This window comes from Microcaecilia unicolor, chromosome 9 (genome assembly GCF_901765095.1).
Source record: "Microcaecilia unicolor chromosome 9, aMicUni1.1, whole genome shotgun sequence".
NCBI classification, from domain to species: Eukaryota; Metazoa; Chordata; class Amphibia; order Gymnophiona; family Siphonopidae; genus Microcaecilia; species Microcaecilia unicolor.
Genome location: NC_044039.1, coordinates 110860087 through 110882406, shown reverse-complemented (window position 1 = coordinate 110882406; position 22320 = coordinate 110860087). Strand labels below are relative to the sequence as shown.

Below are 22320 nucleotides of genomic sequence, written 5' to 3'. Positions count from 1 at the left end.
CTGCCCAAACAGACTGTCGCGTCGGCTATCCTGCTGAAGGCAGTAGTGAGATGGGAATGTGTGGACTGATGACCACGTCGCAGCCTTGCAAATCTCTTCAATAGTGGCTGACCGGAGATGAGCCACTGACGCAGCCATGGCTCTAACATTATGAGCCGTGACATGGCCCTCTAAAGTCAGCCCAGCTTGGGCATAAGTGAAGGAAATGCAATCTGCTAGCCAATTAGATATAGTGCGTTTCCCGACAGCAACTCCCCTCTTGTTGGGATTAAAAGAAATAAACAACTGGGCGGACTGTCTGTGGGGGCTTGTCTGCTCCACATAAAAGGCCAATGCTCTTTTGCAGTCCAGTGTGCAGCTTGCTTTCGCCAGGACTTGTATGAGGACGGGGAAAAAATGTTGGCAAAACAATTGACTGGTTCAGATGGAACTCAGACACCACCTTTGGCAGGAACTTAGGGTGCGTGCGGAGGACTACTCTGTTTTGATGAAATTTAAGGTAAGGAGCATGAACCACTAGGGCCTGAAGCTCACTGACCCTACGAGCTGAAGTAACCGCCACCAAGAATACTTCAGATGGCAGGAATTCAGTGGCTCGAAAGGGGGTTTCATCAGCTGGGTGAGAACGACACTGCGATCCCATGACACCGGAGGAGGTTTGACAGGGGGCTTTGACAAAAGCAAACCTTGCATGAACCGAACAACTAAAGGCTGTCCAGAGATAGGCTGACCTTCTACACGTTGATGGTAAGCACTAATCGCACTAAGATGAACTCTTACGGAGTTGGTCTTGAGACCAGACTCTGTTAAATGCCATGATGGCGCGCCCAAAGCCACATCTGGACGGCTTCCTGACACAGAGGGCGAGATCCGGTGCCCCTCTGCTTGTTGGTGTAATACATAGCAACCTGATTGTCTGTCTGAATCAATATGATGTGGTTGGACAGCCAATCTCTGAAAGCCTTTAGAGCATTCCAGATCGCTCGTAATTCCAGGAGGTTGATCTGAAGACCCTTTCCTGAAAGGATCAAGCTCCTTGAGTGTGAGGTTCATCTACATTTATTTATTTATTTTGTTGCATTTGTATCCCACATTTTCCCACCTATTTGCGGGCTCAGTGTGGCTTACAATACATTGTAAATGATGGAAATACAATTTGTTACAACTCAGTTATGGATTACATTATGAGAAGTTATGCGGAGACAAAGCCAAAGTATTATTAAGGGAATAGGACCGAGGAAAAGAACCATGGAACAGTGGAAAGAGACAGCGGGAAACTGATAGGGTAATAGAACATTAGCAAAAGAACATTTGGTATAACATTTTCTGTGAGTAACGGTATGAATGTGATAAAATTATGGGGAATGAGAATTCAGGAGAGAATGTATTGGTGTATTTCTGAAACAGTGAGTGTGGACTTCATGTGTTTTAATCCTTACAATAAATTTTGTCAAAGAGATAGGTCTTCAATAGTTTGCGGAAGTTGGTTAGTTCGTAGATCGTTTTCAAGTTGCGTGGTAGTATATTCCAGAATTGCGTACTCATGTAGGAAAAGGTTGATGCGTGCAGTGCCTTGTATTTTATGCCTTTGCAATTAGGGAAGTGGAGGTTGAGGAAAGTTCGAGATGATCTTTTAGTGTTTCTGGGTGGTAGGTCTATTAAGTCAGACATGTAGGCTGGGGCTTCACCGTGAATAATTTTGTGGACTAGTGTGCATACTTTAAAAGTGATGCGTTCCTTAAGTGGGAGCCAGTGTAGCTTCTCTCGTAAGGGTTTTGCACTTTCGTATTTTGGTTTTCCGAAGATGAGTCTGGCTGCTGTGTTCTGGGCTGTTTGAAGTTTCCTCAGTATTTGCTCTTTACAACCTGCGTATAGTGAATTGCAGTAATCCAGATGGCTGAGTACGAGGGATTGCACTAGGTTGCGAAAGACGGATCTTGGGAAGAATGGTCTTATTCTTTTCAGTTTCCACATGCAGTAGAACATCTTTTTGGTTGTGTTGTTTGCATGGGTTTCGAGTGTTGGATGGCGATCAATAGTGATCAATAGCTCCCCACCCTAGGAGGGATGCATCCGTTGTTAGCACTTTTTGTGGCTGAGGAATTTGAAATGGACGTCCCAAGGTCAAATTGGAACGAATGGTCCACCACTGAAGGGAACTGCAAAAGTCAGTGGAGAGATGTATCACATCCTCTACATCCCCTGTGGCCTAGCACCACTGGGAAGCTAGAGTCCATTGAGCTGATCTCATATGTAGGCGTGCCATGGGAGTTACATGAACTGTGGAGGCCATGTGTCCTAAGAGTCTCAACATCTGCCGAGCTGTGATTTGTTGAGACGCTCAAGCCATGGACACTAGAGCCAGGAGATTGTCTGCCCTTGCCTGGGGAAGGTAAGTTCGAGATGCCCGTGTGTCCAACAGAACTCCAATGAACTCCAATTTTTGAACCGGGACCAGATGGGACTTGGGGTAATTGATCACGAACCCCACAAGTACTAGCACCTGAATAGTCATCCACATGGACTGTAGAGCGCCTGCCTCCGAGGCGCTCATCACCAGCCAATTGTCGAGATAAGGGAACACATGCACTCCCAGTCTGCGTAGCAATGCTGCAACAACTGCCAGGCACTTTGTAAAAACCCTGGGTGCAGACGCGAGACCAAAGTGCAGTACACAGTTCTGAAAGTGCCGAGTTCCCAACCGAAATCGAAGATACTTCCTGTGAGCTGGGAGTATCGAGATGTGGGCATAGGCATTCTTTAAGTCCAGAGAGCATAGCCAATCGTTTTCCTGAATCATGGGAAGAAGGGTGCCCAGGGAAACCATCCTGAACTTTTCTCGGACTAGGAATTTGTTCAGGGTCCTTAAGTCTAGGATGGGACGTATCCCCCCTATTTTCTTTTGCACAAGGAAGTACCTGGAATAGAATCCCAGTCCTTTTTCCCTTGGTGGAACGGGTTTGACCGCATTGGCCTTTATTCGCTACTGGGTCTTATGATCCAGGTCAGAGATGCGCAGCCATGAGAGTCTGCACTTCACTATACCTTAAGCAGCTACTCGGGATGCCACATCAAAAGTGTCGTAAGTACCCCTGGCCAGGAATTTGCGACACGCCTTCTGCTGCCTGACCACCTGGTGAAAAGGTTCGGCCAGCTCCAGAGAAAGTGCTTCGACCAAACTGGACAGTTGCCTCACCGAGCCCCGCAAGTGGATGCTCATGTAGAGCTGTTATGTTTGAATCTTGGCTGCGAGCATAGCGGCCTGATATGTCTTTCTCCCAAAAGAATCAAAGGTCCTAGATTCTCTGCCTGGGGGCGCCGAGGCATAGTCCCTAGTACTCTTGGCACTCCTGAGAGCAGAATCCACCACCATGGAATCGTGAGGTGAGGTAGTTGAGACTGGGAGGCGGGGATAGTGCTGGGCAGACTTATACGGTCTGTGCCACAGCCGATGGTGGGAGGCGGGGCTGGTGGTTGGGAGGCAGGGATAGTGCTGGGCAGACTTGTACGGTCTGTGCCCTGAAAATGACAGTTACAAATCAAGGTAAAATATACACAAAAAGTAGCACATATGAGTTTGCCTTGCTGGGCAGACTGGTTGGACCGTGCAGGACTTTTTCTGCCATCATCTACTATGTTACCGGCTCTTCATGGACTCTGTACTGGGACTCAGCTTTTCTGGGGACCACTGGATTAGAGAGAGAGGAAACGACCAGTTTCGCATAAGTACTTCCCTGAGTGTGTTATGCAAGTGAGCCGTTGCAACCTCTGTAGGTGGAGAAGGATAATCCAAGACCTCGAGTATCTCGGCCCTGGGCTCATCCACAACTTCCATAGGGAAGGGAATATCCTTAGACATTTCCCGGACAAAGGAGGAAAAAGAAAGACTCTCAGGCGGAGACATCCTTCTTTCAATGGGTGGAGTAGGATCAGAGGGGACCCCATATGACTCTTCTTCACAAAAGTATCTGGGATCTTCCTCTTCCTCCCACGAGCACTCATCATCGGTATCTGACAAAAGCTCTCTAAGAGCAGACCGAACCGAGCCTGTCTCGACGTCGAGGAACGACTATCTCGAGGGCGATGTTGATAAGTCGATCCCTGCCTGGACTGCAGCAAAGGAGAGTCAACCCGGGTGGCAGCCGACGCCCATGCCGCCAGCGGCACCGAGGACAGGGACCTCACCACAGGTGAAGGACCATATGCCACTTCAACAGTCAGTGCAGAAGGTGCAAGCACCCCTGGCACCGAAGTAGACTGGTGCAGCAATCCCTCAAGAAGCTCTGGAAGAAGGGCCCTGATGTGCTCGTTGTGAGCTTCCATCGGAAAAGGCAGGGGGGCCGGTGCAGGAGATGGTGTCAGAATCTGAGGGGGCTCAAGAACCGGTACAAGGCTGTCAGAAGACCGACGCATCGGCACCTCCTGTGTAGAGGGTGAGTGGTCCTCTCGGCGCAGACGTTTCTCGGGTGCTGAATCCTTCGGCTCCCTGGAGCACTTGGTACCGCTCATGGAAGGAGATCGATGACTGTGCTTCTTAGCCTTCGCGCGACACCCATCATCGAGGCCGCTCTGTACCGAATAGGAGGACGTGGAATCCTCCCGCCTCGCCGGGTCAGGGGGGCCTGCATAGCAGTAGGCCTTCAGACAGGTGGAGACCTACTCGATGCCTTGCTGTTCCCAGCACGATATGGTCGTTCAGCTATCCATCACCTGCACTCTTGAAGTCAATGCTTCCCTCGACGACGACAACCTCGGTACCGATGTCGAAGGACCGGACTGATCCGCACAATGTTTTTCTCTTTGAGCCTCCTGAGACACTTGGGTCCATTTTTTCATTAAAGGACACAGCTTACAATCAGCTGGCATATGATCAGGCCCAAGGCACTGGAGACACCACGCCAACCGAGATGGTCCGGTTGCACCGAGTACAACGCTTGAAGCCGCTGGGTGTCCTCGATGACATGGATGGAAAAACGGCGTCTGCGAAATTAGAGGACACAATTGTGCCAATTAAAAAGGCACAAAAAAGGAAAACAAAACCCGGCCGAGCAGCCTAAAAGCCGGCTGCAGCAAAAAAGGAAGGAAACAAACTTTAGTAAGAAAAACTACAGAAAATAAAGAGAAAATAAACTTCTCTATTTTTTTTTTAACTTTGTCGAAACAAAAAACGAGAAGAAAAAGAAAAACAAGGAAGCGGTAACGCGCCAAAAAGTCTCCTGGACCAAAAGGAACACAGCTAAAACACCGTGTCACTTGAGACGCGGATGAAAAGAAAATGACGATGTCACGCTCGTGCTGTGGGTGGGAAGCCATTTGCACATGTGCGGTGTGCTCTGCCCGCGCGCCGGAGCGTTCTAGAGAGTTTTTTGTTTTGCTTTGGAGATTTTGACGGTCTCCTGGGCGCTCGCGGATGATGACCCAATCAGGAGAACAAGTAGTCTGCTTGTCCTCGGAGAATGAACAACTAGGTTCTGACTACAAAGACATGAAAAAGTTATACAAGCTACTGGATAAATTACTAGACACAAAACCAGTGTCCTCAACAATATCAAAAATCCCAAAAGCAGACGATCTTGCTAACTACTTCAAGGCAAAAATATGTCACAGGACTACGCCAACCTTGATACCTTCCTTAATGAGTTAGACCCACGCTCAGAAGAATACCCAGCCAACCGAACTTGGACAAATTTCGCCCAGATCACACAAGAAACAATAGCACTAGCAACCAATAAGATCTCTACAGCCTGTCAATTGGACATATGCCCCAATTATCTAATGACCCCCCCCCCCCCCCCACGCGCTCGATTCATCACTGAACTTACCTCCCACTTCAACTTCTTGTTCCAGCATGGCATATTCCCCAAAGACAAAGGTAATATACCTACTCACACCATTACCAAAAGACACCAAAAAGAAAACTAACGATATCACCAACTACCAACCTGTGGCATCCATCTCACTTACAATCAAACTGATGGAAAGCATTGTAGCTAAACAACTTAACTGAATACATTGAGAATTTCTCAATCCTTCATGAATCACAGTCAGGCTTCAGATCTCTCCACAGTACGGAAACCGTCCTGGTAACTCTCCTAGCCAAGTACAAAAAGGAAATCGCATTAGGTAAAAACATACTCCTCTTGCAATTCGACTTGTCAAGCGCATTCGATATGGTTGACCACTATTTACTATTAAGACTACTTGACAAGATAGGCATAGGAGGGAATATACTCAAATGGATTAAGGGTTTCCTAACCACAAAATCTTATCAAGTAAAAGCAAACTCAAACATATCACCATCATGGAGTACCCACTGCGGAGTACCCTAGGGTTCACCTCTCTCACCCATATTATTTAATCTGATGATGATCCCCCTTGCTCATGCCCTATACAAGCATAATCTTAATCCTTTTCTGTATGCGGATGATGTCACCATTTACATTCCGTTCAACTCTAATCCAACAGAAATCACTGTTGCAATAAAGAGTAGTTTAAGCTTAATGGATGCCTGGGCATCAGCATCCAAACTCAAACTCAACAAGGAAAAAACTCACTGCCTTATTCTCTCTTCTCACCACAAAACAAACCTCCCTTCATCCTTAAAAACCCCGGAACATACTCTCCCAATATCGGACAAACTGAAGATCCTTGGAATTACTATCGACACCAACCTAACCCTGGAGAGTCAAGCCTCTGCCACCACAAAGAAAATGTTCCATGTAATGTGGAAATTCAAATGGATCAAACAATTTTTCCCAAGGAAAACTTTCTGTAACATAATTGAAACAATGTTGACTACTGTAACGCTGTATATGCGGGACGGAAAGAACAGATCTTAAGGAAACTCCAGACCGCGCAGAACACGGCAGCTAGACTCATTTTTGGAAAGACAAGATTCGAAAGTGCTAAACCCTTATGCGAAATACTGTACTGGTTACCAATCAAGGAACGAATAGCCTTCAAAATCTGCACTGTGGTCCACAAAATAATCCATGGTCTGGCCCCAACCTACATGACTGAATTTACTGACTTGCCAACTAGAAACATTATCGAATCATCAAGAACGTTTCTAAACATGCATTACCCAAACTGTAAAGGACTAAAATACAAATCAACATATGCATCCAGCTTTTCCTACATTTGCACCCAGCTCTGGAACGCTTTACCTAGAAACATTAGAACTGCGAACACCCATCTAAAATTTCAAAAAGACCTCAAGACTCACCTCTTCCGGAAAGCCTACTCAGCAGACCCGAACTAATTCAAGAACAATGCATCACATCTTTCGATCTAAAAAATGAACAATACCCCTTCCACATAATCCTATTACTTCAAACTGTATGAATTTTACCACTCCAGTTATAATTAAGTGTATTTCTACCCTTATCCTACTCTGTATTGCTCACTAGAAGTTGTAGACCCATCCCCGGAGACTCATAAACCTCATTTGGATTACTTCTCTCTATATGCTACTATATAATCGTCCCAGAGTTGTATTCTCTTTTCCGGAACCTTATCAGCTTCCTTGCACCTACTTTTACTCTATTTTCCACTTTGTATATATTCCCAGAGTTGGTACTCTCCTCTCTGGAACCTGTAAGCCACATTGAGCGTACTGCTATGCGGGAAAATGTGGGATACAAATGTAATTAATACCCAATTATTTATGTTTGATGGTTAATTTATTTTATGCCATTGTTTACGGTCTGTGCCAGAGCCGGTGGTGGGAGGCGGGACTGGTGGATAGGAGGCGGGGATAGTGCTGGGCAGACTTATACAGTCTGTGCCAGAGCCGGTGGTGGGAGGCGGGGATAGTGCTGAGCAGACTTATACGGTCTGTGCCCTGAAGAGGACAGGTACAAATCAAGGTAGGGTACACACAAAAAGTAGCACATATGAGTTTATCTTGTTGGGCAGACTGGATGAACCGTGCAGGTCTTTTTCTGCCATCATCTACTATGTTACTATGTTTATAAGAGATTATGGGTTTATATAAATTTTTACAAATCATTTTGATTGGCTAGTCCAGATAGATGGTATATCAAGTCAAATAAATAGGTTGAACCAGGTACTGCAAGAGTTGATGGGCTTGGAACAGGTGGGTTTTGCCCCGGTGTGCCATGGGACCATGAATGTCTGCCAGGTATTGGTAGGGATTGGTACTGTAAAGTTGGAGGGAAGTGTATATTTCCTCTCCCTCTCCACACAGTCCAGGACATCCCATCTCTCTCCTCTCTGTCTCCCTCCCATTCATCATCTCCCCTTAAGCCCATCCTCAGCCCACACCTTCCCTTTAAACCTCCTTTATTTCCACGATCATGCCGTAAGGATCACCAGCAAAACAAGAATGAACTATGGAACTTCATGTCAAAGCACTCTGCAAAGCTCTTCCAGTCCTGCTCACTCTGACATGTGTGTGTTTTTTTTGTTTTTTCTTTTGTTGCTGAAGGGGTTTAACTGGAACAGCTTGAAGAGTGCTTTGGTGCAAGGCTCCATGCTTTGCTCCTCTTCATTTTACTGTGGACGCTTGCAGCACGATCATGGGAATAAATGAAGTTTGAGGGGAAGGTGTAGATGAGGGGGAGGGGATAGAGGAAGATGTATGGGAAGGGGCAGAGGACAGAGATGAAGATGTTAGCTGGAGGGAAATATGATGGACAATGTGGGAGGGCAGGGGAGAGAGGAGATGCTGCATATAGAAAGGAGGTACTAGGGAAGATGAAGGATGGGGGAAAGAGACAAGGAGGCTAGAGAAGGAAAATGGAGGGTAACTGGCAGATGGTAGGGATGGGAAAGAGTGGAGCAAGGGAAGGCAGAACTAGAGTGGGGCAAGAGAGGGAGATACTTGAATGGGAAAGAGGTGGAGAGGAGAGAGATGGGAAATGTTTGACCATGTTGGGGGAGTGGGGAACAGTTTGCTGTCAGACCCGCAGTTTGCTGTACAGCAGTTTAAACCTCCTGTATGGCACTTAAAAAAAAAAAAAAAAGTGAACATAACTTTAGCCTTTTCCAACTTGTTGCTTCTTTCTATTGCATAATTTTTCATATTTATGATTTTTTTCAGTGTATAATATTGAAACTTTTGGCACATAATTCCCTGGGATATAATCAATCTACCTTTTTTGGTAATCTCACAGCAGCAGCTAGAGCTCATGAATTGCCTACTGAGAGCTAGTTCAAAACCCTTAAGCACCTCCTGTCACCCTGGAACTGAGATTTGAAAATAAATGCTTTATTTGCCCTATAGCATTTACTTACTGTGAAGCACCCTAGACATGGCAGTATACAAAAGTCAAATATATTATTTTCTTGACTGCCTCACTCTGTTGTGTGACTTTACCTCTCCTTCCGCGTTGGATGGACAAAATTTCCTCCTCATCCTCTGACACAGCATCTTGATTATGTTCCTTCTGTTCTGTTTCTCTGCTCTCACTGCTTGTATTCAGATCTCCTTCATCATCCCTGAGAAGAAATCATAGCCTAGTAAAATATCACACACCATACAACTATCTGTCCAGTGCTGGATTGCTGTTACCTACAGAAAAGTTACTTAGCAGCAATACTTCTGAGGATATTTCATGTGGTTTTGAAACAAAGTAAATCAACAGTTTGATCAATATAATGAAGAAAGAGTGTGTGTGTGGGGGGGGGGGGGGGGGGGTTCACATTAATAAGGATAAGCAGAAGAAACTGTATCTGTTGTGTATACCAACCACTATTTGTGAGCTTGCCTTGTGACCATATAAGGTAAAATTATGTATCATACCTGATAATTTTCTTTCCATTAATCATAGCTGATCAATCCATAGACTGGTGGGTTGTGTCCATCTACCAGCAGATGGAGATAGAGAGCAAAGCTTTTGCCTCCCTATATGTGGTCATGTGCTGCCGGAAACTCCTCAATATGTTGATATCAAAGCTCCATCCGCAGGACTCAGCACTTAGAGAATTACACCCACAAAGGGACACTCTGCCCAGCTCACCACCGCCGAAACGGGGGAGGGGAATTAACCCAGCTCATCCCCACACAAGTGAGGGAGGGGAATCCGTCCAGCTCATCCCCACGGAGCGGGGGAGGGACACCACCCCGCCGATGCGGGGGGATCTGGCTTATCCTGCAACCGCAACCGCGGGAGGAGCTGACTGACCCTAACACCGCCGAAGCGGGAGGGGTACAAAGCTGCCCTACAGCCGCACGAAGCGGGAGGGAGCGCCGGCAGAATTTAGGTCTCAATCCAGCCCCGTAAAACGGAGGGGAGAGGAATGCAGCAGCTCACTGTAACACAAACTCGTCTCAACTCTTGAAGAATCCAATTGAAAAAACTTGAACACGAAGTCCTCCTGAACAGGAACTGAAGACTAAACTTGAACCTGAAATGCAACCAGAATATAAACAGTACAGATATCTGGGAGGGGCTATGGATTGATCAGCTATGATTAATGGAAAGAAAATTATCAGGTATGATACATAATTTTACCTTCCATATCATCATGCTGATCAATCCATAGACTGGTGGGATGTACCGAAGCAGTACTCACCCAGGGCGGGACATTGAAATCCCTGACCGCAACACTGAAGCTCCAAACCGGGCCTCCGCCCGAGCAGCCACAGTCAAGCGGTAATGCCTGGAGAAGGTATGGGCCGAAGCCCAAGTTGCCGCCTTGCAAATCTCTTCCAAGGAGACGGACCCGGCCTCTGTCATCGAGGCCGCCTGAGCTCTAGTGGAGTGAGCCTTCAGCTGGATAGGCGGCACCTTCCCCGCGGTCACATAAGCCGCTGCAATGGCTTCCTTGACCCATCTTGCCACTGTAGGCTTAGCAGCCTGCAGACCCTTACGAGGACCTGCAAACAGGACAAACAGATGATCCGACTTCCGGAAATCATTGGTCACTTCCAAGTATCTGATTATGACTCGTCTCACATCTAGATATTTGAGAGCAGAGTACTCCTCTGGGTAGTCCTCCCTACGAAAGGAAGGGAGACAGAGCTGCTGATTCACATGGAAGCGAGAAACAATCTTGGGCAGGAAGGAAGGCACTGTGCGAATAGACACTCCTGCCTCAGTGAACTGCAGGAAAGGCTCTCGACATGATAGTGTCTGGAGCTCGGAAACTCTTCTGGCTGAAGTGATAGCCATCAAAAAGATTGCTTTCAACGTCAGGTCTTTCAGAGATGCCCTCGACAAGGGTTCAAAAGGCGGCTTCTGCAAGGCTCTGAGCACCAGGTTGAGATTCCACGCAGGCACCACTGAGTGCAGAGGAGGGCGCAGGTGATTAACTCCCTTGAGAAAACGTACCACATCTGGCTGCGAAGCCAGTGAAGCACCCTTCAGGCGGCTCCTGAAGCAAGCCAGAGCCGCTACCTGGACTTTAAGGGAACTGAGCGACAGGCCTTTCTCCAGACCTTCTTGCAGGAATGCCAACACTGAAGAGATTGGAGCAGTGAAGGGAGAAAGTAAGCCTGCTTAACACCACGCTGCAAAGGTACGCCAAACCCTGGCGTAAGCAGTAGAAGTAGAGCGCTTCCTCACTCTCAGCATAGTGGCGATGACCTTGTCTGAGAAGCCCTTCTTCCTCAGACGCTGCCGCTCAATAGCCAGGCCGTAAGACCAAAGGGGGAGGGATCCTCCATCACCACGGGACCCTGATGCAACAGACCCTGCTCCACTGGCAGTCGCAGAGGGTCGTCCACTGAGAGCCTGATCAAGTCCGCATACCAGGGACGTCTGGGCCAGTCCGGACCCACCAGGATTATCCGGCCCGGATGCTTTGCCACCCGGTCTAGCACCCTGCCCAACATGGGCCATGGCGGGAACACATAGAGAAGCTCCTGTGTCGGCCACTGTTGGAGAAGAGCATCTACTCCCAGAGATCGAGGGTCCCGTCCTCTGATGAAAAAGAGCGGCACTTGGCAATTGGCCGATGACGCCATCAGATCTAGGCTCGGCTGGCCCCAGCGCTTCGTGATATCCAAGAACGCCTGAGCCGATAACTGCCACTCTCCGGGATCCAAGGTATGGCGACTGAGAAAGTCCGCCTTGACATTCATGACTCCGGCAATGTGGGCCGCTGACAGCTGTTCCAGGTTCGCTTCCGCCCACTGGCATAGATTCATGGCTTCCTTGGCTAGAGGGGCGCTCTTGGTACCTCCCTGGCGGTTGACATAGGCCACAGCCGTGGCATTGTCCGACAGGACCCGTACTGGCTTCAACGCCAGTACCGGGAGGGACTCCAAAAGCGCCAACCGAATGGCTCCGAGTTCCAGGAGGTTGATAGACCACTTTGCCTCTGCAGGAGACCAGAGCCCCTGCGCTGTCCTTCCCAAGCAGTGGGCTCCCCAGCCCGTCAAAGAGGCGTCCGTCCTGACGACAATCCACTCCGGGGTCACAAGAGGCATTCCTGCAGACAACTTGTCTGTCTTCAGCCACCAGCACAGCGCCTTGCGCACTGCTGGGTCCAAGGGAAGGCGCACAGCATAATCCTCAGACACTGAAGTCCAGCGCTGCAGCAGAGTGTTGTAGTGGTCTCATATGAGCCCTGGCCCAGGGCACTACTTCCATCGTGGCCGTCATAGAGCCCAACAGCTGCACATAGTCCCAAGCCCGAAGAGGAGAGGCTACTAGGAACTGATGCACCTGAGCCTGAAGCTTGACAATCTGATTGTCTGGCAGGAACACTCTGCCCACTTGGGTGTCGAATCGAACTCCCAGATACCCCAGGGACTGAGTCGGGCGCAGCTGGCTTTTCTCCCAGTTGATGATCCACCCCAGGGAGCTCAAAAGAGCAATCACCCCGGTCCACAGCTTTGCCGCACTCTGCATAAGAGGGGGCTCGGATCAACCAGTCGTCCAGATAAGGATGGACTTGTACTCCTTCCTTTCGCAGGAAGGCCGCGATGACCACCATTACTTTGGAGAAGGTCCGCGGAGCAGTAGCCAACCCGAACGAGAGGGCTCTGAACTGGAAGAGTCGGCCCAGGACTGCAAAACGCAGAAAGCGTTGATGAGGAGGCCAGATGGGAATATGCAAATACGCTTCCTTGATGTCCAAGGATGCCAGGAACTCCCCTGCCTTCACTGCCGCTATAACAGAGCGGAGAGTCTCCATGCCAAAGTGCCGAACTTTCAAGGCCCGATTGACCCCTTTGAGGTCGAGGATAGGCCGTACAGAACCTCCTTTCTTTGGTACCACAAAGTAAATGGAGTAACGTCCCTTGCCAAGCTGATTTTCTGGCACCGGAACGACCGCACTCAGGCGGATCAGATTGTCCAAAGTCTGCTACACTGCCACAGCTTTGACCGGAGACTTGCAGGGAGAGAGTACAAACCCGTCTCTTAAGGGTCGGCAGAACTCTAGCTTGTAGCCGTCTCTGATGACTTCCAGCACCCAAGCGTCTGAAGTTACCCTGGTCCACTCGCCCAGAAACGAGGACAGGCGTCCTCCAATCTGCACTGGGCCATGGACCAGGGCCCCGTCATTGGGTACGAGACCCTGGGGGAGGACCGGAGGGCACACCTCCGGGACGGCGGTCTCTGCGAAAGGAATGCTGCTTGGGGGAGAAGTTCCTTTTGAAGGAAGAGGGGGCAGAGGAGCCCGACTTGCCCGGGCGGTACTGACGGGCTTCCTGAAGCCGTCCTCTGGAGTTACCGGGGCGAGCACTGGCCCGAGCCCTGACCTCTGGTAACCTCTTGCCCTTAGACGTGCCGAGATCAGTCACAATTTTGTCCAGCTCGACCCCAAAGAGCAGCTTGCCTTTAAAAGGCAACTTAGCCAGGCGGGACTTAGAGGCGTGGTCAGCAGACCAATGCTTCAGCCAAAGCCACCGCCGCACAGAGACTGTCTGAGCCATACCTTTAGCCGAGGCTCTCAAGACATCATACAGCAAGTCTGCCAAATAAGCCAAGCCCGATTCCAGGGCCGGCCAATCAGCCCTCAAGGAAGGATCCGAGGGGGAAGCCCGCTGCACAATCGTCAGGCACGCCCTGGCCACATAGGAGCCGCAAACTGGGGCCTGCAAACTTAAAGCAGCCGCCTCGAAGGACGACCTTAAGGCCGCCTCCAATCTTCTGTCTTGGGCGTCCTTTAGGGCCGTGCCACCTTCCACCGGCAACGCCGTTTTCTTAGTCACCGCAGTGATTAAAGAATCCACGGTAGGCCAAAGAAAGGCCTCCCGTTCACTTTCAGGCAGAGGATAGAGGCGGGACATAGCCCTAGCCACTTTGAGGCTCGCTTCCGGGACATCCCATTGAGCCGAAATCAAGGTGTGCATGGCATCATGCACGTGGAAGGTTCTAGGCGGGCGCTTCGTCCCCAGCATAATGGCGGAGCCAACAGGGGCTGAGGGAGAGACGTCCTCCGGAGAGGAAATCTTCAAAATGCTCATGGCCTGCACTAACAGGTTGGGCAAGTCCTCTGAGCGAAAAATCCGCGCTGCAGAGGGGTCATCCGCTCTATCCGAGCGAGAATCCGTCTCCTCCAAGGAATCCCCAAAGGACCGTTGGGAGAACCCAGATACGCTGCCCTCATCTACATCAGAGGAGACAGAGTCCTCTAAGGCCTGGAAATCTACCCGAGGGCGTTTACTTCCGAGGGCCTCAACCTCTTTATCGGACAAGGGAGCCGGGGCAGCGTTTTGCATAAGGAAGGCCTGATGCAGCAGCAAAATGAACTCGGGGGAGAAACCCCCCAGACTGTGCACTTCAGCAGCCTGGGCCACAGCCCTAGACACACCCTCAACCGGCGCTCGCAAGTGTGGGGGAGAAACATGCTGCGCATCCAAAATGGCGTCCAGCGCGACACTCTACGAGGGAGTCACGCGGGAAGAACGGCGCTTAACTGTGGCCGCTTTTTTGCTGTCGCCCAAATCAAGGGCGGCCATAGAATTAACGTCTCCCACCTCAAGGGCGGCCCAAGAAGAAGCCGTCCGAGCAGAGTGGCCGGCCAACATGGAGTGGGCGAGCAGCGGGGGATGGGCGCTTATGGCGGGAAAAACCGCCGCACCGGAGGAAGAACCGGGACACTGACCGGCCTCCAAACTGACACCCAACAAGGGCGAATCAGACTTTAAGACCCCCGCATCCCCGCTAGAAGCGCACACGCGGTCCGGGGAGCGATTCTTTGCGCCCTCGCCCTCCGATGCCATAGGCCACGTGGAGACCGATCGGGGAACCCCCTGCCCGCTACAAAAAGGTAAAAATTACCTGCTTCTCGGTCCGAGCTGTAACGAACTGGTGTCGCAGTGAGTAGCTGCAATAAACGTTGAAATAAACGTTGAAATAAACGCCCTTAAGGACGTCCAAATTTTTTTTTTTTTTTTCAACGGAGCCAGCGGGAGGGGGGGAGAAAAGGAGGGACCTGGCACCACCAGGTTTGCACTTGCTCAAGAAGAACCCTCAACCCCAGGTACTCAACAAAACCTAAAAATTAGGCTTGGAGACCTAGCCAAAGCTGCTGCTGTGTGTGACCACCACCTGCTGAGATAGAGAACATACTGAGGAGTTTCCGGCAGCACATGACCACATATAGGGAGGCAAAAGCTTTGCTCTCTATCTCCACCTGCTGGTAGATGGACACAACCCACCAGTCTATGGATTGATCAGCATGATGATATGGAAAGGTCTGTTCATACCACTACATTTTCATCATCTCAAAAATAAAATTCTGACACTAAAATTCTGTATTCTTCAATCAGTACAAGTTGTATATCTAATTTCATTAAACTTCAATGCTGTAACATAGATCCTGGGTAGACCAAATGTGAGACACATATTTTTCAGCACAGAAGTACTAGTTCTAAAAATGTACAGGGGATCAGAGGGAAGATGTACTCCACCAAGCTTTGTTGAAAATTACAAATTAATTTTTTTTCTCCTTACCATTTCCATTCAATTATAGGGAAGAATTAAGCAGTTTCCCTCAGAAAACCCGGACATGACTCACCAGCAAATTCCATTGTCATCCTCATGTCCCACTCAAATTTCAAAGTACCTGGAGAACCTAATATAGGAGATAACAGAGCAGACCTCTGTGGGATGTTGAAGTTTCACTGAGCCCCGGTGTTTGTGACACTTCCCCAGTGACTGCTTGGGTGTTTGAATCTGTTCCTTCAGATCCAAGGAGGCAGGAGATGGATCAAAATGGAAGCAACCACAAAAGTTGTGTGTTGGGGAGCAGGGAGAGGGGAGGAAGCTACATGTTCAATGCTAAAGGAATTCTCAGATTAGGTATACGGCCAAGAGAGAACCTGTTGCAAATCAGAGAAGAAGCTGCAGCCCATCTTTGGAGTTGGGAAAATTCATATGTTAATTCACATATGAGTTCACAGTAGGGAAGCAATTATATTGCTAGCACTCTCACTCTTTTTTCTCCTTATTATGAAATCATACATTAGGAAAGAAATGCTACAGGACACATTTAATCAATACAGTAATTCTGAAATTTATTTTCTACCCATTCAGAAAGCCCTTCTCTTCTCATATCTTTTCAAATGAAAATATTTGCTGAAAATTGTGCTCTGTTGGGGAGGAAAAAATGTTGCCCCTTATAAAAGTCATAGTTGCCACAGGTACAAACTTAGGGCCCTGTTTACTAAGCTGCGCTGTAGGCACGCTAACGATAGACACCCATTATATTCCTACTAGTAAAAAAAGGCCCGTTTCTGACAAATGAAACGGGTGCTAGCAAGGTTTTCCTCGGAGTGTGTATGTTTGAGAGAGTGTGTGTGAGACTGACTGTGTGAGAGAGAGGGAATGAGAATCAGAGTGTGTGCCAGGGGCCCATCACTCCCTCCTCCCTGCCAGTTGCAGGATCCCCCTCCCTCCCAGTTCCAGGGTCATCCCCTCCCTCCCTCCCAGTTCCAGGGTCGTCCCCCCTCCCATTCCCAGGGTGCGTCCGATTTTCAGGGTCCCCCCACCCTCCGTCCCTCAGAGTTTCAGAGTCCCCACCGTCCCAGTTCCAGGGCCACCTTCCCTCCCAGTTGAAACAGCTGTAGACTTGTTTCTGATGGAGCAACAATTTAAAAACGACAATGTGGAGAAGCTGCTAGGTTTGTTTGGTTTACAGTGTATGGCAATGACAGCAGCGTGCGTGCGTGCGTGAGTAAAGGCAAGCTCCTAAGACTCTGGGAGGAGTTAATTGTTTTAGTTGCAAGGAGCTGTGCACTCCTGCTGACCTTGTTAATCACCCAGGGCAGAGTTCAGGGCAGAGTTAATTGCTTGACTTGCAAGGAGCTCTCTGCTTGTTTTACGACTCTCTTTTCCTTTGTGTACTTGCTAAACCGGATATCTATGCCACCTCAAGTTTCCGGCTGGAGGCTTCAATTAGAACGTTGGAGGTGCCTTTTATATATAGAGATGGGTGTCTCTAGCATTAGCACACGCTAAAAAGTATGCACGCCTACAGTACGGCTTAGTAAACAGGGCCCTTAGCCTGTAAGCCCTACAGAGTCAGGGAAAACATTTAGTGTACCTGAATGCAACTCACCTTGAGTTACTACTGAAAAAGTCTGAGCTAAAGCCAAATAGAAAGGCTTCTGCTGTACAACTTTTCCTAAGAATCAGTCATTTTACCATTGTAAAATATTCCAGGATATAACATGCGCACAAAACTCATGATAAAATATTCATCCCAGTCAAACAAAGTAAAAGTAATCATACCTTGTAGTCATTTCTTTCAGGCCACTTCGTTCATCTTCCTTAATCCTTTCTTGCTTATCTTTCATCTTGACTTCTTGTTCTTTTAACCTTTCTTCCTTTTTTTTACGTATCCTAAAACAAGGACATATATATCATATATGAAACAAAAAAACATTTCCCAGCTTGCCTGTATGCTTGCACTTCTATTCTTTCCCCGTCACTTATTATTTTAAGTAGGACTGTGTGGGAATAAATGAAAATTTAAAAAAATACATTTAGCTTCTATTTTGTTTGGCCCAGATGAAGGGAATGTTGCTCCCAAAAGACAGCCAAGAAATGTGCTAAGTCAGACAAATGAAAGGTAGCTTTCATATTTTTTTACTGATCTTTATTACATCATCTTATTTCTATTTCACCTTGCTATTTCACAGTGTCTGAAGTAGAAAAAACGGTAACCATACTACTTTATTGACCATAAGACTCATGGGCATAGTTTGACCATTTCATTTTTGGATCGTTGGGGGGGGGGGGGAGGATGGGGGGGCATATTAGCATATTCATTTGCATGTATATATATGTGTGCAAATGAATATGCTAATATGAAGGCAGGCAGGGAGAAAGAGCTGGCTGTTTTGGGGAATAACCATAATGAATGTGTATGAAATATCTCATACATATTCATTATGGTTATTCCCAAAAAAGCCAGCTCTCCCTCCCTTCCTTCTTATCCAGAACTCCCTCTTCCTCTCCAGTAGTATTTCCCCCCCCCCTTTCCCAAACCATGCTGGTGTAGACCTTAGAAATGCATAAGCTGTATATGTACATACTTCAAGAGGTAGTGTGTCATGATTTAGGCTCTAAAACCCTTTCTGATGTTTTGGTGCCACCTCAGTAAGGCCAACACACAATCTCTCCACTGCAAAACACTGTACACAAACTTGTGCAAAAACACACTCATAACCTTACCAAACCATAACATCACAAATTCCAAAGATAGGACGAGCTACATTATGCGTGGAAAGGCAGCACTGTAATTACACGGGGCTCTAAAACACCAGTACACTACCTAGTGAAAAACAACAAAACAAAAAGGGCTGCAAATACTACAAGCTAGCAGAATACTACACCATGATCACACATGAAAAACACATGACACAACAGATATGACACAAGGAACTAGAAATAAAAAAATATGAAGGCAAACAATCCAAGATGGCGACGGTCTGAGACGCACATCCAGACACGTCTCAGTTCCTCCTCTTAGTGCTGTAGAAGCAGGCTCCTTACCTGTTCCACGGTATGGGGAAACGGCGAGGCAAAGTCACGGAGACTCCCTCTCTCCCTGACGGGACAAACCAGCTTCGGCAGACGAATTGGAGGACTTTGGAGTCGCGCTGGGTCCCGGGAGAGTTGTGCCTCCGTCCGAGGAAGTTGGAACTTCGGCGCTCTCCAACAGTGCAGACGGGGCTTCCCTGAGCCCCGTCGAATGTGCGGCTCCCCTGCAACCAGGATGTCAAAATCTTCTTCAGAGCCCTTGCGCTCCAGCCCGGAATGGACATTGGAGAGCCCAGGGAGGGAGCCTGTCGGAGACGAGCCAAGATCAGGGTGCTGTCAGCTTTGAAACTCCAAAGGTGACATCGTCTCCTGTGCTGTTGTCACAGACAGTGAGTATTTTGGAGCAGGCTGCTAAAGCACCGCTTCCTGAGTTGCAGATGGGAAATATGGAAAAACCAGCCGTAGTGACTTTACAGTCACTATGGGACCTTACCTTTACAACACATACTTCCCTACAGTTTCTAGTAGCTAAGAACACGGCAACAATAAAGACTTTATCTGAAACTGCACTTTCATTATTGGAAAAGACTGATTCTCAAACCCTGGAAGTAAAAGCTCTTACTGAAAGACCTCTTAAAATGGAACTTGTGGGTCAGCAATGCTTAAAGGTAAGAACTTTACCTCTAGGCGGTTGGAACATCTTGAAAATCAGTCTAGGAGATTAAATTTAAGACTAATACATTTTCCCAGTTCACCTTTGGTTACACCTATACAAATGGTAAAGAAGTATCTAGTAGAAATATTGGGTATATCAGATACCTCTCTGCCACCTATAACTCGAGCTTTTTACTTACAAACGGATACACCTAGAGTATCAGGAGAATTTCCTCAGGATGGCAGGGAGATGAATTTGACTGCCTATTTGGAATCATCTTTGGAGGTTATGACAAAGAGGGCAACTTTATTGGTCTCATTTGCTTTGGAATTAGATAGGGATGCAGTATTGAGACTTTCATTGAGACACTTGGATTCAAGTTTTTTGGGGTCTAAAATAAGAATTTATCCAGACGTATCGAGAGAGATTCACAAGAGGCGCAAGGCCTTTTTGGCTTTGCGCACAAGAACTTTGGCAATAGGAGCTAGATTCCTATTGAAATTTCCTTGTGTATGTAGAATTGTATTTCAGTCTAAACAGTTTCAATTCTTTGACCCCAAACAACTGGAGGAGTTTTTAGTAAGGAGGGAAGAGGTAAATGTAAGGGTATAGTCCCATATGTTCACTGTTTATCGAACTAGGAGGAAACACCCGGGACGGGTGCATCATTATGAAAAAGTTTATTGCTTAAAAATTTCTTTTAGATTATTAGTATATAATCTTACATCTTGGATTAATTTCTTCAACTAGTGGTCGATATTTAAGTTGTAACTTGATTTAAGAAACTTATTTTTATTGTAAATTATTTCTGATTTGTGTATTATCATGCATAACTGTGCTTTATGTCTGTTAAAAAAGCTCGATAAAACACATTATAATAAAAAAAAATATGAAGGCAAAATACTGAACTGGAAAGTTACCTCAAGAAGTCAGACTCAGCATGCAGCAATACTAGAAAAATTGAAAGTTATATGAAAAACATCACAGATGCACATTTCCAAAAGCTGACATATTCCAATTAATAAATTCTGAATAAAATACTTTTCTACCTTTGTTGTCTGATCATTTAATTTTTCTATTCGCTTTGGTCCCAGTGTCTTCTGTTTTATGTACTGTCTTCTTTCCATTTGATATTTTTTCACTCACCATGTCCACCATCCTCCTGTGTCCTTATGCGTCCTGTCTACCATCTGTAGCCCTGTCCCTATCCTTCCTCCAGTTTCAGCATCTGCCCTCAAAGTGTTCCGATCCAGCCCTTAAATTCAGCAGTTTCCCCTCCATATCCAGCATTTCTCCTCAGTCCCCTCCTTCCATGTGCATCTACTTCCTCTGTCTTCCATCCCCTCCATCCATGTCCAGCATTTCTCCTCTCTCCCTTCCCCTCCCATCAGTGTGCACCTCCTTCCTTTGTCTTTCCTTACCTCCATCCTTGTCCAACATTTCTCCTCTCTTCCCTGCCCTCCACTCCATCCATGTCCAGCATTTCTCCTCTCTTCCCTCCCCTCTATCCATGTGCATCTCCTTCCTGACTTCCCTCTCCTCCATCCATCCATGTCCAGCAATTCTCCATTCTCCCCTGCCCTCTCCTCCATCCATATCCAGCAATTCTCCTCTCTTCCCTGCCATCCCCTCCATGTCCTGCTATTTCTCTTCTCTACCCTGCCCTCCCCTCCATGTGCATCTCCTTCCTGTCTTCCCTCCCCTCCATCCACGTCCAGCAACTCTCCTCTCTCCCCTGCCCTCCCTTCCCATCCATGTCCAGCGATTCTCCTCTGCCCTCCCCCCTATGTCCAACGATTCTCCTTTGACCCCCATCCTCCCCTCCTATCCATGTCCAGTGACTTCCCCAGCTCCCCCTTTTCAGCTCCCAGTTCTAGTTTCCCCCTCTCCATCCATGTCCAGCAATTCTCCTCACTCCTCTGCCCTCCCCTTCCATGTCCATGTCTCTTCTCTCCCCTGCTCATGTCCAGCGATTCTCCTCTGCCACTGCCCTCCCCTCCATTTCCAGTGAATTTGCCTCTCTCCCCTGCCCTCCCATCCATGTCCAGCGATTCTCCTCTGCCCTCCCCCCTATCCACGTCCAACGATTCTCCTTTGATGCCCCCACCCTCCCCCTCCATGTCCAGTGACTTCCCCAGCCCCCCCTTTTGTCTCCTTCAGCTCCAACCCAGCCCCACCTCCCTGCCCTCAGCTCCCCGACAGCCCTCTTCTCCGTTCCTTCCTCCCCCACCCCGTGTTTAAACTTTTTATTTTCAGTCGCAGCGACGGTAGTGAAGAAAACAGCACAGCGGGCTTACCTCCAGCCTTTCCCTTCCCTCACACAGTATCCCGCCCTCGTGGAAACAAGAAATACAACATCAGAGGAAAGCGGGACACTGAGTGAGGGAAGGGAAAAGCTGGAGGCGAGCCCGCTGTGCTGTTTTCTTCACTGCTGTTGCTGCGACTGAAAATAAAAGGTTTAAACTCCGGGGGGGGGGGGGGGGGGGGGGGGGGGGAAGAAGGAACAGAGAAGAGGGCTGTCGGGGAGCTGAGGGCAGGGAGGTGGGGCTGGGCTGGAACTGAAGGAGACTGAAAAAGGGGAGCTGGTGAAGTCACTGGACATGGAGGGGAGGGTGGTGGGGGGGTCAAAGAAGAATCGTTGGACGTGGATGGGGGAGGGCAGAGGAGAATCTCTGGACATGGATGGGAGGAGAGGGCAGGGGCAGAGGAGAATCGCTGGAGACGGGCGGGGAGAGAAGAGACAGACATGGAAGGGAG

At 48.2% G+C, this 22320-nt stretch overlaps 1 protein-coding gene across 1 annotated transcript in view; it reads right to left on the bottom strand.

The window, feature by feature from the left end:
- BAZ1A (bromodomain adjacent to zinc finger domain 1A) overlaps positions 1-22320 on the bottom strand; it is a 763171-nt gene that overhangs the window by 204334 nt on the left and 536517 nt on the right. Inside the window, 2 exon segments of the mRNA XM_030214053.1 lie at positions 9341-9462; positions 17655-17765. Coding sequence (XP_030069913.1) covers positions 9341-9462; positions 17655-17765 — 233 coding nt within the window.